The 19,185-nt window shown below is 40.6% G+C and overlaps 1 protein-coding gene across 12 annotated transcripts in view; it reads left to right on the top strand.

The window, feature by feature from the left end:
• Positions 1-19,185, top strand: part of ADGRL3 (adhesion G protein-coupled receptor L3) — a 904,177-nt gene that overhangs the window by 795,878 nt on the left and 89,114 nt on the right. For all 12 annotated transcript variants that reach the window (XM_059722208.1, XM_059722204.1, XM_059722203.1 and 9 more), the window contains 2 exons: positions 10,173-10,239; positions 12,027-12,118. In XM_059722208.1, the coding sequence (XP_059578191.1) occupies positions 10,173-10,239; positions 12,027-12,118 (159 nt within the window). The remainder of the gene's footprint in view (positions 1-10,172; positions 10,240-12,026; positions 12,119-19,185) is intronic.

The raw sequence follows: 19,185 nt of genomic DNA, 5'->3' as shown, positions 1-19,185 counted from the left end.
GACTGTTTCTGTGCCATCATCTCGTGCTTTCACGTTGTGGTCCTTGGCAGGCCGCAGTGATGCTTAGTTCGTCTCAGTTATTCCAGGAAACCCCATAACCACCTGGACTCTCACTGCACAGTGTAATCAAAGTTAATTGGAGGACTCAGAAGAGCAAACATTGTATCAGCTCAGAACTTAAAAGCCATTGATCTGGTTGGTCTTTCCCAGTGTCTACAGAGGAAACAAGTTGGAAAAAAGCCTGAGGCAGTTTAACACTTGTTAAACAGTAAATACTTTCTAGGGGTGTGTGAAGTGGGCCGTGTTCGATTCTGATTCAGCCCAATTCAGGGGAGAGTGATTCAATTCACTGATTCGGATCACTGTCCCGATTTGATTCAGCTGAATCTGAAGATTTGATTCTGATTTGGAGAATCAGCAGTTCGGCCACAGACACAGATTTATATATTTTTTCTACATACCTCGAGGTATCAGGCACAGCTCGTGAACACTGAGATGGTGGGGCGGATGGAGCATCCCGCAGCAGCATGCTGCAGGATGCTCCAGCAGACTTGACTAATTTTAATCTCGGTTAAGCAGATTTCTAGCACATGGATAGGTGCCCTAGGATGTGGAATGTGTAGAGCAAAAGGAAGAAGGTGGGGCATCCATCACAGCATGGCAAGAAGGTAGTGAAGCCAGGTCCTGGAACATGACATGTTTAGTAGTGGGGCAATTCCACAGGATCCCAGCTAGCTCCTCCCTCTCCTTCCCCAGCCACCTTTAGCACAGAGGAGATTGAAGCTCTTGTACAGGGGCAGAAGAGGGGAGAGCAGTACAATGCAAGTTCCATGGTGCTCATACATGCCTCCCTGTGCAGACAAAGAAAATGAGGGAGCCCACATTGCCATTGTATTTATGACATTGTTGAAAATGAGGGAGCCCACATTGCCGTATGATGTTGCCATTGTATTTTAGGGACACAGAACCTCATTGCATTTAAAGATAATGGAGGGTAAATCGACAGAACCTGATCGTATGTGGTTATTTTTGCAAGGTCAGCAGATGGAGGTCTCAACAAAGGTTTCACTGCTCACTATCCAGTCACATAATGAGCAGTGGTCCTTTCTCCAAAGGACTTGCCAGATGAATAGGATAAGACAGACTCAGGATGGAAAACAGGACTGACTGTTATCGCAATTTTGCAGACCAGCAGTAGAGGCACAATGATTTTTCCGGAGTGTGAGTTCAGTATTATCATCACAAATTTGCCCTTCTTTTGGAAGGTTGTTTTCCCCTTGTTTAAATGAGGAAACACTGCCTTTTCTAAGAAACGTGTTCCATAAATTAGCAGAGCCTTCAAGCAAAACAGGCAGGGACTGAAGAGCACATTAAACTCTCTGCAAGTTGGGAGAGCTCCATCATCTGTAATTATGAATATTTTTAAATGTTTTCATCATTACTGACACCGGTATCAAAGCACAGTTTAGATTACTCTACAACGCTGACTAATGACAAACAAAAGGAAATTTCTGCCTTTGATTTTCTTTGGCAGCTTCCTTACAATGACAGTAATAATGCACAATTATTATTATTTTTATTCTTCACTTCATTGGGATTGTATTTTTTTAACAATGTAAAGGTAGGCAAAGCAACAAGCCAATGGAGTTCCACCCCTCCCCATGGGAAACATGGAGGCCACAGCCACTGTGATGTCTGGTTTTGGGTCATTTGCAGAACATTCCCCTGCAGACAACATGAGCATGTTCACTGCTCATTCTCTACAGGAGCAACTCTGTATTCTAGTGCAGCTGTTTGTGACACTTTTAAGTGAGTCTGAAAATGGACTTAGATTCTAGCTATGTGCCCTTTCAGTGGGTGGGAGATCAGTTTTGAGGTGCTGTTCTTGTTTGAAATCTTAGTTAAGACCACTTACAATGTACACTTTCAAGTGGAGGGACATCCTTAGCAGGAAGCATCACATTGCTAGGAGAAAACTGGTCCACACCATCAGGCTCACATGCAGATCAACAAGCTATCACACAGCAACACAGTTTGTGTTTCAAACCGTTTTCTATGTTGATTTTCATGTCAAATGAAGGAATGAGTGGTTTAGTAGAAATTATGACAGGTCTTGGGGTTGTCTTGGTGGGCTGCATACATGCCACAGGCCATGTGCTAATGAATTGTAAAAAAAATGTAGTTGCCATTTTCATTTCTTTCAAAGGCCTTGACAGTTAGACCCTATACTGAGGGAGTCTCTCCTTAGAGTTGGGATGTTTTGAAAAACTGCCAAAGTCACAATTTTTAAAATGTTCTGTGGCTAACGTTGGTTGAAAATTTTCCACCAGTTTTTGATGGAGCATTGCAAAACAATTTTTGTGTTCAGCCTGCAGTCAGGCACAGATGAATCTGCTTTCAAGAGAAAACGTAAACTGAATGCATAAAAACTGAACTGTTTTGTTTTGAATAGGTAGCTGCAGGATCTCATGAGAGTTACAGTTTTGTTGACTAATTTCCCCATTGTTTCCTGCACACAGTAGTCCCCATCTTGACTACATCTGTCATGATGCACTATGGTAGGGGCTCCTATGATGCATCTGAGGGATGTAGTCTGATCCAGCCATGCAGCAAAAGTGAAGCACAAGTTATCCAAACTACAGCTCTTTTTGGCTATTAAGACAGGATTTCATCATTTAAATATTTCTATTTGCAAGAAAATATTTTGATAGACAAATTTTCAGCAGATAAATAAAATATTTCCATGTAAATAAATTATTTTTTTTCTAACAAACTTTACCTATTTTATTTTTTCTATGATATATGAGGCCCATATAGAAAGACTTATGGAGATTCATTTGAGGTGAACAATATAACTTTGTCACCAGGAAGTAAAGCAACCAATGCATAATTCACACCAATAAAATCACTTTCCTTCACCACATTATCACGTATTCTCTTTATTTATTATACATGAGTTGAAAAGATTTTCCAAATAAATATTTACAGATATTTATAAAGCCTAAAGTACTTGTTTATAATCTGTAATTCCACAATGTTCAATTTTATCACGTTCTAACAGTGGAAAATAAAAACATACAGTATGTTTTGTATAACGATCGTGCTCCAGCTGGTTGATGGATGATGATGTATTTTTTTGCATAATGTTATTAGAAGGGTAGAACTGATTAGAATTTGTAGTGAACTATACACCAGGCATACATAATTTAATTGTGAGAAGTTGCTTGGTTAGGCCATTATTTGTAAGGCATTCCGTGGAATATATTTTTTGCATGCCTCTGTTACTGTTCATATTTGTTGTAGTAGAGCTACTAGCATTATTTAGAATTTTTTTTTCTGCCTAGCACTTTGTGACAGTAATCATGCATCTCCCAATCCTCAGTTTAGATATCTAACGAAAGGGATATCTTTTTTTAATCCACTACAAATGTAATACACATCCAGGCGATGCAACCAGCAATGGTCATTTGTCCTTCTTTTAGTCCTGTATTTATCATATTGTTTACAGTGACTCATGATCTGATATTCATATCGACAGCCTGCAGTGGCTGTTCAATAGTGATACTATCTTAAGTTTAATTACACCAGGGGCTGACATTGATTTTTTTTAGGAGCAGTTCAGACTGGTCAGATTAAGAGATTTGAGGCTAATTACTTTGGTTTATTCTCTGCAACTAGATCAGGGGTAGGCAATGTTTTTGAGCAGAGTGCCAAAAACTCCCGCAACCTCAACTCGTAAAATATTGATGTGTTGGGGTAAATAGTGTAGGAACCACGAGGGATCTGATCCTTGTTGTGGCAGCACAGACCTGGCCCCTTCTCCACCATCTTCCCAGAGTCATGCATGCCAAGCAAAATGCCTTTGCGCACCACTCTGGCACCCAGGCTGGGGGTTGCTTATCTCTGAACTAGATAGTTTCATGATGACTCCCTTAAAAAGTGCCCCCCTGTTTGGGGCCAAATGAGATGGCTCATCTGACTGGGATGAGCGGGTTTCAACCCTTGTTGCCTCTCTGCCTGAATGCGGGAAATCTGACAGTTCATGAAATTCACAAAAAATGTCTGCACATCTCGGCTGGCTCCAATATTCAACTCAATAGTAAAAGTAAAACGAATGAAACCCTGCTGAGGACAGCATGGCCTGGGAATCAGAAGTGGCTCTGGGGATGTTTACAATAGGTTACAAATAGGCTTGTTGGGTCAGGAACATTTATTATGGGCCAAGCCTCCTTTTTAACACCGTGAGAAAATTCAAGCTCCTAAAAATAATTGAAAGCAAATGTCATGAACTAATGACCATAACAAATCATCTGCATGGTCTTAAATGGGCGTGCCTACAGTTTGCTGCAAAAGTAAGTCCCAGGGGTTGCAGTTTTAAGATTCAGCATCACTTGTTCTGTCCTACCTACTAACCGGATCCATCCTCCTCATGCCCTGTCCTGGGAAGATCTGAAAAAAAAAAACAGAGGGGAAAGTGTACATTTTTTTTTCTTTAATTAGTATAAGCAAAGCAGACAATGGTGGGTGGTATGATACAAATGTCTTGGCTTTTGGTTTGGATGATGGCCTCGAGCCAGTAAAATGTGTAAGCATGTATTCACCCTCCAGCATGTGAGTGGGCCTGTTGGATTTCACAGAACTTCTTACAGGCTTCATTTTAAGTATGAACTTAAATTGTCTTTGTTTGTTTGTCTGTTTTTGCTGGACCAGAGACTGGACTGGCTCTTCATTTGCCTGGCCTGTGTAACTCATTTAAGCAACATGTCTAGCCACACTCCAAAGCCACATATCATCCTGCTGCCCCATCTCTTTACCATCAAATTTTATTATAGATCTCAGAAAAGAGGAGCAGTGCATTAAATAGCTCAGTAGATTTTATACAGCATATTTATAGATAGCTTCACCCTCCAATGATCAAATTCCTTTTTAAATTATGCCAAAAATATTTCTTTATTTTCTTTTTGTCTTTAGTATGTACTAAAGCTGGGTGTACATGGTAAGTGATACAACTGTCATAAAGTAAAATGAATGCCCAGTGTATATACACAGCTTTGAACTCCATCATCCAGCAGTCTGCATTTTGTATATCTTAATATTATTGTAAAATACTTGTTCTGCCTATACGATGTGTCTTGGATGGGACTGTGGACTTATTTTATTTTATATTAATTTCTTACATTCACTGCTCTCTGGTGGAGAAGTAAGCAATGTGGACACTCAGATGTAGTAAAGCAGAACATCATTCCACCCTTCAGTGACAGGTACTGTATATAGAGATCCTGTGGCTGTTGCCTTCCAGAGACAAGGAGGCTGCGTAGGCTTGTGAAGCAAACTACCCAACTCCCATGAAGAGTATGATATGTTAGGGCTCTGCAAATTTTACGCTCCAATGGCAGCTAATGATTGTTTATTGGTTACATTTAATATACACCAGGGATAGTTTAGTATTTGATTTCTCTTCATGCAGAAAATAGAGCTAACTCTTTGTAGCTTTTATTACTTGGAAAAAAATCTTTGGTTGAATATAGCTACTTGTCACTGTGGGAGGGAGGAAATTAAAAAGAAAAGGAAAGCAATGCCACATAGCACCCTGATAGCACCAAACTGAATATATGCGTACATCTCCTTGAAGAAGTAGTGAAAGTTTTTGTTGTTGCTTGCAAAATGTACAGTATATACAGCATCCATGGAGTGTCAGATAATCTGATATGCATTGTGCTAAGCACAGAAACATCTCATTTATTTAATGGATGCTGGCAGAAAAACTTGCCGTAAAACAAGTTGGTGCTCATACTGCAGCTGTGTACAAGGGTCAGGAGTTGCTCAGCAGCTTGAGATTAGAAACTTTTAGAGTTCAGTCTCCTGATTGCTTCCTTGTTTCAAGGAGCTCATTTATTCAGCTCATTGTGTTTGTGGTTTTGTTTTTAAGGAAAGAAAAGCTCAATACGGTACTTGTCTGATTAGCAATTTACATCTCTGTAACAGAGCTGGCAGCATGCCCACGTTTTGATGTTTTGTTCTTAATTTGCATTTTTAATGAGGTCTGATTTAAATGGGTTCAAAGTTACACCACCCCATGGTGACCACCAAAAATGGGCTTTTTGTCCCCTGATGGATGAGATACATATCCATGAGTTCCTTTTTTGTCACTCAAGAGTGGGGCGCACAGTTTCACAGTAGCCTACCTTTCTATTGGAACAAATGAGGGATTGCAACACCATCTTTCAAGTTTGCAATGCAAAGCAAACCTTTTCTCACCTTGATATTCTTCGCTCTTGTCTTGTCTATCTGGATTGCAAGCCCTTCATGGCAGAAACCAACTCTTCCACTGCATTTGTATGGCACCTTGCACAGAAGGGACCATTTTTGGCAAGGGACCTAATGCAGTCAGTTAAAAAAAGTAAGGTGCTTATTCCTTGGGCAGTCCACAACCCTAGAATTTGGCACAAACTGTGCTCTGGAGCATGGTAGCTACATTTTTCAGAAGAGCTCAGCACCCAGCATTTCCTGTTGAGGCTCTGAAAGATCTGAACTGCTTGGCTGCTCACAGAAGAATCCAGTTACTTTGTTCTTCCTTTGAGTTCTCCGTAAAGCTTCTCTTCCTTTTTTCTCCATTGTATCCTTCCCTAAAATGTAATGACAGATTAGTTGGACAGACTGGTGAGGACGAACAAACGAAGCTTCTAGCAGAGAAGGAGGACTCCGCACACTGAGAGGCTTTTGCAGATCATATAACACTCAAAAGCCCATCCAGGTTTTCACTATGTGAAGGCAGAGCTGATAACTAGAGCTAAGGAAATACTGCAAAGTGGTGCTCACAAGCATTTCTGATTCCAAATAGCTTGTTAAATCTGCTGTCTTCATGGCTTTTATTGATGATAAGTCAGCTAGGCTGTTGGTAAAGTACCCCAGCATAGAATTTAGCTCTGGGACCACATCAGAATGTTACAGGTGAGGCATAGACACCTTGAATTATGCAGCCAGGATGCAAGATTTCTGTTTCTGCCAGAAATGGGAAGGGAGCAATGCTAGCTTTTAGGAAGAGGGCATAAGTCAGAGACCAGTGATGCAGAATTTGTGTCCAGAGACAGGAGCAGCTGTGCCTATATGGCTGTCAAGCTAAAACCAAGGGATTGTTGCCGTCCCACTCTTCAGGAGCTCATAGACTTCTGAGTGCTCTAAGAGAAACTATTTGCTTTCTAGATTTAAATGTGCCATGCTCCTCTTGCTCCACAGGGTTTTCAGAGACCAATTTTGCCTGTTGACAGATTTTTTTCCAAGTTCAATTTTTTTAAGTTCAATTAGTTTTAAACACTTTGTCATACTAAAAGGGTAAGAAAAAGTCTTCTTCTTGACTGAAAATAGCGTTATGGCATGGCACATCTGTGATAGGTCTGTGGGTAATTCTGTCCATTTCTCAGCGAATTTCAGATCACAACATATTCTCCTTTTCTCCAAATAATTATCAGCTGATTAAAATTAATGTGCAATTGCCATATTTTCACAGAGATGAGACATGCTGCCCCTGAAAATAGAAAATTAAGATGTACCATATATATGTGTGTGTGTGTGTGTGTGTGTGCGCGTGCATATACACAGATATATACAGATACGATATACTTTATACACTAAGGCTGTGTAACAAAACATAACTGAACAAAGTATAACAAATCATCAATTGATTTTTTATTAAAAATGTATTCCCTCAATTTTATACTTTTTTAATTTTTTTTTAATTTTTTGTTTTTTGGTGTTAGTGTCTTGACACTAGTGTGTCTCATACCACAGAATACGTAGTAAGGAAAATGAACAAATGTCCATATTGCAGCTGGTGTATTGATGTATCTGTTTTGACTTTTGTGGAGGGGCACTGGCATACCCCAGTTGGCCCAGAAGAGTCAAGATCCCACAGCAGGACATGTTCAGTTGGCCTCTTTCCTTGTAAGCTGCAAACACAATTGAGTGTAGCAGGAGGAGGGCCTGTTCTCACAGTCTGTAGAGCAGAACACACTACAGCTTTGCAAGGCACTGCTTGACACAATGAGGATTTGTGTATGTAAGGGCCAAACTTGACCAAGACCTTCATCAGCAACTGCTGCTTGATAATGGACTTCCTTGTCCACACCACGTACTCTCAGACGTACTTTGAGAGAAACTGTTCTCTGAAGGGAAATGATTCGCAAGACCTAAGTTTAGTCTCCAGCTCTGCCACGTGCCTGCTATCAGTTTGCCATTTATAGCCTTGTTTCTCCATCTATCAAATGTGAATAAAAATACTTCCTTTTTCCGTGTCATTGGTGTAGACTAGAAGGTGTTCAGGGCAGGCACTCTTTTTCTATGCCCATGACATAGCAATGGTGGGGGGAGGTAAATGGGGTGTCCATCCCAGGTACCAAAGTGAAGGGGTGCCAACAGGTGCTGCCCAGCCAGGGCAGGGTGCGGGACGGAGCCGTAAGCAGCTCATCTGGTGGGGCACGGGGACGGAGGAAGGGCAACTCCTGCTGATGCATGCACTCCCAGGCAAGCATGGGGAGGCACGTGCACCCTGGATCTGTGTGTGGGGCGAGGGCAGGCTGTTGCTGCGGGCTTTGTCCCGGGCGCCAAATTTCATTGCTACGGCACTGTACAGCACCTAGCACAACGGAGCTCAGATCTCTGTTGGGTTTCACAGTGCTACTGTCATATATGCCCATAAAAATATATTTAAAAATAGTTGAAAACCACTCATTAAGTTTGTCTGTCACCAACTGTACGTAAAGCAGTTTGAACTTCAGTTAATGCAGAAGAAACACAGGGCTTCTGTTTTAACATTAAGAAAGCCTTTTGGGTTTACCTCTCAGATTAAAATTCTGATGGATACCTTTAGTGACAATTTAGGTGTTCTTAGCATAGTAATGACTGTTTTTTTGAAATCTGTGTTGCCTTCCTATAAATATCACTATGCTTGTGTGGTATATTTTTAATCAGTTTATATTTTTATGGCTATTTGTGCATACTTTTATAAGGAAAATACTTTCCCTCTATTTTGCAGTTTGAAATATTAATTTTTATGAATCCTAAAATTATCAGGTATAGAAAGAGGAATTCTTAATTTGGTAGAATTTAAATTCTAGAAGTTAAAGCCTTCCCTGGATCTGCTAACACACTCCACAGCTCATGTGTATTTCCACTGAAACGAATAAGACTCAGCTCAGACCCCAGGCACAGCAGTATTAGAACTGCTGAACTACACTCTGTCACATCAGGATAAATTAACATGTACAAGCTTAGTCACTTCATTTAATTAGGAAATCCATTTAATTTCTAGGATAAAAGTATTTTTACACTTTATTAGTTGCCCTTATGTAAACACAACTTTAATGGGCAACATTGCAAACAGGACAAGATGTTATTATTTTAAGCATCACATGTAACTTTCTTAGGATTTACATTCATCTGTCTAGGAACTAGTCACTTCCATTTTATCTTCCTGTCGCCTCAAATGAACTAGGAATGGAAATGTAATTTCCCAGGGGCCTTAAAAATTTGGGGCGTATTAAATGTGGCTGAAATTAAGTGATTAATAATTTAGTTTTAGGCCATGAATCAACTTTATGTGATACTGGAGATCGTTTGCAACCCTAGAAACGTTAGTAGGAACAATACAGTCCACAGGTTCCGAGGATTAAAAAAAAAAAACCCTGGAAGGTGAGGTTGCCAAATCTGATTAAGCTTCAGTCTTCTGGTACCAGGATTTATTTCAATTTTGCAGTGAGTTTGCTCAGAACATCTTGACAGGAAAATGTCACCTTGCTTGACAGTTGACAGACAGGTTATGTTGCACCATAATTGGAGAGAAAAGAATTGCTTAAAGCTAAGGGAGTTAATGGCTGCTCATAGAGCCCCTCCCTTTTTTATGAGGTTTTCTGTAACAGACGCAAAAGGCCTTAGCTACTAGGCCACATGCCATTTTTTTTCCTCAGTTTCCTCCCCAGGTAATTATCTTGCTCAATCAATAGCACTGTCAGAAATTGGGCACATAATTCAGCATTTAAATGAACAAGCAATGTAATATTTCCTGTCTCCCAGTGGAATGTTTTGCAGCTCACATTCTTCTCTGTCACTCTCTCACTCTTGATATATGTTCCGGGCGCAGTCCTTGAATGCCTTCTGTCCCCTGTGTTTCATTACAGATGTTGGCTCCGACTTGACACCTACTTCATTTGGAGCTTTATAGGACCGGCGACCTTGATAATTATGGTAAGAACTCCAAATTAACTATTCCGTCTCTCAGGTCAAGGAATAAAACTTTCACTGTCTCTTTACTCTTTATCTTTAATTTACATAGATTAATTTGGGAAAGGCATGTACTTCTTTGACCCCACCTAACGCAAGCAATTAGACACTCGTTAGAACACTGCATTCAGAAATACTTGATCAGATCCTATTGGGGGGGAAAGGCATGCTGCAGAGTGAATTGGTACTATGGACACTTGCTCAGAAAGGTCACTTGGCAAGTTTTGTTTGATGTTACCAGCCATTTAGAAGCTCTGGTCTCTATTTTAATACCACTATGCGCTAGTCTCCCATCCCTTTGAATTCCAAAATGAAGCATTGCATTGCTTATGCACAAAGGGAAATCTGAAAAGAGGAACAAAGTCACACATGGAAAAGAATCCCTCTCTTTTTCCCCCTTCCCTCCCCACCGTAGAAGTTAAAATAAATGTGACTTCACAGTTAACGCATTTGGCCAGCATATCAGATAACATAGCAACAAGGTAAAGAATCATGCTGCAGAAGCAGCTGGAGTTGTTTCATACTGAAATCGCTACAGTATGGCTCATATAAATCACCCTTTGTTTTAAATATAAAATAGTTCTACTCATGCAACAAGCCCAACACACTCATTTTAGCACAGATATCATAACTAGTTTTCATATAATTCCAGAGCCCTTCACCCTTTCTAGATCAGGGTGAAGTTAGCACCACCAGTTAAACCTATAGTGACTGCATTGTCATACACAAAAGCAGCCAGATTATGTGCAAGACAGAGGCACATGTGGTTTGAAGAAAGCATATTTCACACTTGTCTTTGCAGAGCCATCTTTGTCTGCGTATTAAGAAATAAAGAAATACAAGGCATCTTCCCCCAGTGGAAATGTCTGCATGATAAAATTACTGTACCTGGCAGCAGCACCTTCAATCATGATGTGCTCCTTCAGGTGGGCTGCTTTCTGAACCAGAAGCAGAGTAGTTGCAGCCATGTAACAGGGCCAGGTAGCCCAGCACTCTGCTAATTAGCCCACCCTTGGCACCATGCTGACATGGCTTAGGAGGGAATCCATCCCCAGCAGCACAATGTATTTGAGACTGCCACTGCCAGGCATCATAAGTTTACCTTGTAGGCATGGCCTGTCTCTCACTTGGCCTGGGTCTTCAGGACCTCATTTGCAGTAACTGAGAGCCTCACTAGCAAAAGAGCTATCGAGCCACAATCTGTCCTTTACAGAGCAGGCCAAGATGTTCTTTTCTAATCATTATTACCGTGCACCTCTAACAATAATGACTTTCCTACACATCTGCCATGTTACCAGGAATTGGGAAAAGTGCACAGTGACACACATTGAAGGCAGGTTTGTTCACTTTAACAGGGCCAGCTGAACAACAAGCCTAGACTGATTTTTTTTTTTTTTTCATTAGCACACACCCCACAGACACAGAAGAACAGTCAAAAGTGACTAGTTTTAATTTTCCCCAACATCATTTGGAATGCTGCTGCTGATGTTGAGACCAGCTCTGTATTTGTTACAGCCCCGACGCCACTGCTTTGTGTGGCTCGGTGGTATTACCATTCCCATGTTCTATGAGCTGGCTTGCCTTTATAAAGTAGTAGGGAATCTTCTGTGATTCAGGCTCTATAATACTGTAGTGTAGTGAGAGCTAATTTCCCAGAGCAACTCATCTGTTACAAAGAATGAAGTTACTTTTTTACCTTCAGATTCTGCCGTATCACGCAACCCCCACCCTCCCTTTTTTTTTCTTTGCAGCTTAATGTAATCTTCCTTGGGATTGCTCTCTATAAAATGTTTCATCATACTGCCATACTGAAACCTGAATCCGGCTGTCTTGACAATATCAAGTAAGTGATTTTTTTTCTCTCTCTCTTTCTTTCTTTTGTTGTTTTCACCTTGGCTACTCTTAGAACAGTATCTGTTATAACAAACCCCTATGACAACAATGACAAGGGGCATTGCATTGGCTTAATCAAGAGTAACCCAGGTTTTGACTATTGAAATGGTTTATTGTAGCGTGAACAAGCAAATGTTGATGAGGGCCTGCCTGTTTCCAAATGGCCCTCCTTCCATTAGATTATATTAAAGTTCAGGGGTAGTGTTTTCTATTCAGTTTTGTGTAAATGAAGCAAAAGTCTAATAATATCCAGATTCCTTAAACAAAGGTTCAGCTGCACCTAATTGTCATGTGGCAATTATTTCAGTTCTCTACAGAAAAACTGTAAATTGTTATTATTTCTCTATGCTTACTTGTTTCTACCCATTGTAGATACAGTGACCCAAATTCTTCCCTCAGGGGAAACCTAAAGCAGTCTGATTGGCTTGAGTGGAGTTAATCTGAATAGAGCGTGACTCAGATCAGAACACTGTGTTCTCTATTCAGTTTATATTTTGCCCTTTGGCCTGGTAAGCATTTGAGGCCAGACATCACACAGCTATTGACTAAACCATTAAATTCAATAGAATATTAGTGTCCATCAGTGTCTGTTTGTGCCAGTACCTATGGCTTTAATTGCCTGCTTCACAAATGCTAGGGGGATTTCAAGTGCAGCATGTGATAGGATGTTGAGTCTATTAATTAATAAAACCATGTAATGAACTTTAGGAGGTGGAAAGCATTGGCGTCAGCACTTTACTGCATACCTAGGAAAGCAGAACAATATCTTCCTCCACTAGAAGTGGATGCTAGCATCACCTCTTTGACAGGTGGGGGAGGGAGAAGAGAGGAAGAAAGCTCATTATGTAATGACTGAATAGCACAATTACAAGACATCTCTCCAAGAGGTTATTATTGTTGCTGCTGTAACTGCTTGCACAGATGTTGCTTTAATTTAAATTGGTCCATCCTCATAGAAAAACTCTCAAGCTGGGCAGGGTTTGTAACATCAAGGCTATGTGTAAAGCATGTCACACCAAGCACATCTTTTCATTACTAGAGACCCATTGTTTATACAGGGATGAGAATAGGGTAAGAAAGCACAGGAGTCTTTCAGAAAATGCAGAAAGGGAGCGGATGCTATGCAGTATGTCCTTCACCATTCCCTCCAATGGTCCCCAAGGGCAACCACGGAGATTTTTCAGGTCATGCAATTTGGCAGCCAAACTAGGTGGTGCAGTTCCTTGGGAAAACATTAACTTCTTATCTGTGGCTTGTGAAAGAAAGGGATGATGTAGTCTTCTGCTGTAAGCCATGCCAACAGAGTTAGAGAATAGCCTGTTAGTGAGACAAGGAAGGTCAGAGGAAGCATGTGAAGAAATAAGTGTGTCATGAGGTCACTGGTATGGGGCTGAGTCCAGTATTAGCCACAGACTGAGTGGTTCTGTGTAGTTAACCAGCCCTCACACCCACACTTTTCTATTCTTGCACTAACTCCCTTCCACAAGGGAATAATTAGTTGGGCTTTGTGCCTTGTCATCTTCATGCTTTTTTTTGTAGCTTGTCTCCTTCAGTTGTTTTTACCATGATGCCTCAGATCACTAGGAAATCCCCTTTCAGTGCTGACCTTTGAGTTTGGCTTTGCTGGGTGTGTTCTGTTTTCTTCTAATACAGTAGATATTCCTTAGAAAACACTAAAAATTGCCATTTTATCTTTGATCCAAGCTTTCCCCTTTCCCCTGCATTTACCATGTCTCTTACCCTGCTCCTCTGGAAAGTATTTGAATTCAGATAAAGGTTTATTTTAGAGGGTACTTTCTTTGGGGCTATACAAAGTGATCCTTCTAGGCATGAAACTGCCAAAGTCATCCAGTGGAATGGGGTAGTTCATTCCACATCTGTTAGGATGTGTCCACACTGAACTATCGTCATATGCATGAATATTTGAGCTGACTTTAATCCAGCTACCCCAGGTATTAATTGTGGTATATGCATGACAAAATGTGGGTTATACACACCTGTATGGGCTGCTATGCATGACTCCATTTCTGCTACCAACAGGATTTCAGTTCCTCAGCTGTATTAAGAGCAGCTAGTCTATTTTAGTGACTTGCATGATCCGAAGGTCAAGTTAGTGGGAATCTTCTATTCATTTAATTCCACTCTAGATCAGGCCTTTAATGGATAATAAGCTTAATACCACTTGGGGCTAACACTTTTACTGTAAAACTAAATCAGTCACAGAGGGTTCCTGACTGAGAAGGATGTTTTCAAGGTCACCCATACAAAACCTGTCCAAAAAGTTCTGCGCTGTGATTTATAAAAAAAAAATAAATATCATAATTAGAGCAAAGATGATAATTACCTACTGAGTAATCTGTGCTCCTACTAATTTCTAATACCTTTGTTAAAATGCCAGGCATTTATACAACAGGTTATGTCAATTAGAGTGTCACTGTAAAATATTTTATAGGCTCTTTGGCAGATGAGTGTCTGTTCCTGATTTGACTTAATTAAAATGCCTTGAAAATGCAAGCAATGGAAATGTTTCTAAACATTTTGTTGATGCCTTTCCAAGCCTGTTGCTTCATTACAAATACTCTTTTTTTTGTACAAAAAAGTGGGAAAGACTTAAGATCTAGTTATTTAGTGTAGATAGAAGATTAGGAGGGGCCTTGATCATGATTTATAAATACCTACAGGGAAAGATTTCTGAGTAGAGGGTCCTTTATTGATAAATTCACCAGATAAATTCAGGCTAGAAATAGGTGTAGATGTTTAATAGTGTGGTCATTTACAATTGAAAGAACCTCATACACAATTCTTTGTTATCTTTAAATCAACCTCTGGGGGTTTTTTTCTAAGAGAGATGTTTTTTCTCAGTAACAAAAGATGGGCTTGATGCAGTAATCCCAGAAGGAAATGCTATGGCCTGTGTAATTTAGGAAGGGTGGCATTCTGCTCCTTTCTGGTTGTCTAGGCATCCAGATTTGATCACCTGTATGCATTTTTGATTTTATAAGTCCCAGAGAAAATCATTATGCACAAGTTGGCATTCTGTCCCCATGCAGGTAGCCCTATGCACATGAACAACTATATGTGACTATGTAGGGATAGAGGGCATCCTCTAGTTTATAGAGGATGCTACCAAAATTGTAGAGAACCTACTACCTCACTGGGGCAAGGACCCAGTCTAGAACCTAAGGGTCCCTCCCTTTCAGGTGAGCAACTGCCTCATTGAGCCAGATAACACCTTCTGGCTTGCTATGCCTTTGCCTATTTTCTTCCTCGCCCCATGTATCTATCATATACTTTCTTCTCATGGTTGTCCAGGGGACCAGCTTCAGAAGGAACACCAGATGGTTAGAGTGGTGTTCTGGAAAGTCAAAGAGACTGAGCTATATGGGGACAGATGGGCTGTCTCTCCCACACCAGTGCACATGTCCAGTCTGGGTGTGCCCATAGTTATTGCCCAGAACCCTAGGTGAATATGTAGCCTTTGATGTACCTTCCATGCATGCAGTAATAAAATGCCTACCTGTCCTTAAGGGGCATCTTGGGGATTTTAGGTGATTGTGTAGATGGCCAAATCTAGTTGTCTGGGCATCCAGGAAAGAATAGAGTGCCATCTGAGATGACCACAATGGCCCTTTCTGTCTTTAAATCTATAAATTTATAGGGAAGAGGGGCTCTAAGTTCCAAAGACTTGCTTTGATTTCAGTGGACCATAGTTTCATAGCAGTAGGGGACCTGATTGGGGGTTTGTTAAATTCTTGCAACCAATTCAGCAGTGGCAAAATATTCAGTTCCCTGTGGCACTATATAAATAATGCCCATAAAATATTTTAATAGGGTGCTAATAAGCACTTCTGCAATCTGGTGCTTGCCTATGTCACTATAAAGGTTAGAAATATAAGGTATAGAAAATGTACAGCGAAATTACTCCACTTAAATTAATGAACCTGATAAGGGATTGGGGGGTCACCTGGGATATCTTTAATTACTGTAGCAACAGAGGAGTCATTCAAAGGACAGTATCTGAGCCAGATGCTGCATGGCTAAAGGGTTTGTAGGCACTCTGCACAGTTGTAAAAATAAACTTCCTCAGATCTTCAGGAATACTCTCTCGATTACTGAGTGAGGATGGAAGAATCTGACATTCCATCAGTGGAACACTTGACATCCAGCTGTTACCCTGAAAAAAAAAAGGAAGTGCTTTGTTTAGAGGCCTGGATGGATAAAAAGTGGTCTTTTTCTCACCTTTGTTACTGTTAACAATTCACCAGGCTGTTTTCAGACAGCTATATCTGTGTCTTTTTATATTGTGGTGATAGACATGTGCAAACTCTTGCTTTAACTCTGTCTATTTCCTTATCCTTAGATGGGGAGTTCCTCAGAGCTGGGACCATCCTCTGTTAAGTGTCAGGATGGTGTCTAGTTTATATAAACTTATAGTTTATTACAGAGAGGTAGGAGCCACTCAATAATCAAGGTTAGACTTCATCTATGTTATAATTCCAAAGAGAAAGTTCCCATTATGTTGGGGGAAACTATACCTCATGCAAAAGCAGCAAGTTCTTTGACTAAGACAGTGTCTGTATGTATGCATGAAACCCTGATCAAAGTCCACAGTCAAACTCCAGCTGATTTGAATTGGGAAAAGTCTTGACCCTCGTATTTGTACCACAATGCAGTGCAGAGCTAATTAGAATGTCTGGGCACCACCATGAGGTAAGCGTTAAATATTTTTAGTTAATAAACAGGCTTGTAGCTTAGGGGGTTGTTCAATAAACCTTGTTTTAACCCCACCCTCTTTATTTACTTTTAACACTAACCTTTTCATGGTTCCAAATGCTTAGGGTTCAAGCTCAGTGAAAATTAGGATTTCTTCTGAGGTTTTATTTTTTTTTAATGGAGCAAAGATTATGAAATTAAAATAAATACATAAGATGCCTGTTTTGGAAATGCTGTAAAGGTTCTAGCATTTCTTTGTGTCCCTCCCAAAATTTTACCTGTGAGTGGATGTTGCTGACAATCTCTCCCAGCTGCAGCAGTCACCCTGTACAAAGTGCTTCCTACCTTTTGATCAGTAAATTACTTTGGAGATTGGGAGGCTGGGTCCTAGGCTTTATGCCAATAAAATTATTGTGGTTGAGAAGTAGGCATGGTTCTCAGTTTGATGGTTGAGAACACATCACCTGATTATTTCAGGGTCAAATCAAACCCTGCCTAAGTACACAGTTGGTCGTTCATGTCACAGAAAGCCTATCTTGAGGGTTTAAGTGGAAAGTGAGCACTGCATCAGCCTTGTGCACTAGAGTGAATATATGGGCCCTCAATGACCAATGTGAAAATAAAAGGGGATTGTATAGTCCAACAGATGACTGTACTGTCTGGGCCCCTTACAAATTCACTGCAAGTTTATTCCAAGCCAGGGATTCAGATGGATTCAGATGGTGAAAAGGCAAAGTATTTGTCTCTTAAACTTTCTCTCTTTCAGTGGAGAATAGAGGGGCACAGCTAGAGCAACAACACACTCTGGAGATCCCCAGCTGTCAGGAGGCTTCTTATAGTGAAATATTATCAGATGAAATACTTTAGAGACACTCTGAGGCTGCTCTAAAGTATGTCAAACAAATGTAGAGCCAGCCATAGATAGCTCTTTTGCAGCTGCATTACTATGCCCACTGGATTTTGCAATGCGGATGAGAATGTCAGCTGGTGTGCATCTGTATCTTTTAACACATACATTGATCGAGATTGCCATATACACCCACCAATAACATGTCATTTTGCAGTTAGGCCCAGTCCAGTGAAGAATTTCAGTCTGTGCACATGGATAACCCCACTGACTACAACCTGACTACTCTTCCAGTTAGATTTAAGTACATGATTACTGAATTGGGGGTCTGCATCATTTTTTTTTCTCTTTGCTCTTGCCAAACAGTGCATCCGCAAAGCTTATTCTTATTTTCAGATATCTTCCCAGTTATGTAAACTCTTGTTTTTTTCTGGAAAAAGTGTCATTGCTTAACCCCCCCCGAAAGCTATATCATAACTGTATTGTGTAGATCAGGGTAGGCACACGAGCCAGAGTGTAGCACACAAAGGCATTTTGCTTGGCATGCATGCCTTGGGTTGGACAGTGGGGAAGGGGCTGGGACGTCACTGCCAAAGCAAGTATCAGGACCCTCATGGCTCCCCCTCTGTCTACCCTTAGCACACCAGTATCTTCCAAGTTGAGGATGTGGGTGTCTTTGGCAGTCTGCAAAAAACGTTTGTGACCTCAGGTATAGATAATAGCCAAACTCATTAATTAACATTATTTAAATTGTCCTTATTCTGACCACAGTACTTTTGGCATTGAGGGTGTACTTGCATCCTTCTCATAGGACTGCTTTCCCCTGGCCGACAAACATTTGAATTACTCTGTTTGCTGTCTAGTGTCATTAGGAATTATGCATGACATCATTATGGGGTTCATTACAGTAACCAAAACTGATCCTCTTATGAAAGAATTGCCTCCAGGGGTGTAAGGATCATTTGATTAATACAAGGCACGTTCTGTAATCAGTTTAAAAGAATTCCTCTATGGGGCTGGACACCTGCCATACCTAAAGTTATGCTGGAATCTTAATGTGCTTCTGAGTGGCTGGCAGGGAGAGAGTGAAGCATGTCCCATCATACCAGAATACCAGAGGCTATAAGTCATCCTTTCTGTTTCTTAATGATGGCCACCTTTTCTTTGAAGACTGTATGTGTGCATTTCCCCTGCTTTTAATGCTTCCCTATTCTCTCTATCTCTCTCTGTGGTTAAGTTTGTTAGTATTTCGCATAGCCAAATTGTATTCACTGACATTTTTCCGTGGTGCAGTATGTGGCTATGAGGTTTTATTTTATTTGCTTTGGAAGGCTGAAATACATGCCTTTGTAGCCAACTGCAATTACAAACCCATGAAAAATAAAGCAGCGGATTGGGATTTTTCAGTTTCTTTTAACTCTCCTTCCGCTTTTCCACACATTTTGTTGCACTGTTAT

Source organism: Alligator mississippiensis, chromosome 2, assembly GCF_030867095.1.
Source record: "Alligator mississippiensis isolate rAllMis1 chromosome 2, rAllMis1, whole genome shotgun sequence".
In the NCBI taxonomy this organism is placed as follows: domain Eukaryota; kingdom Metazoa; phylum Chordata; order Crocodylia; family Alligatoridae; genus Alligator; species Alligator mississippiensis.
The sequence above is the reverse complement of the archived record's forward strand: the minus strand, read 5'-3'. Positions and strand labels throughout refer to the sequence as shown.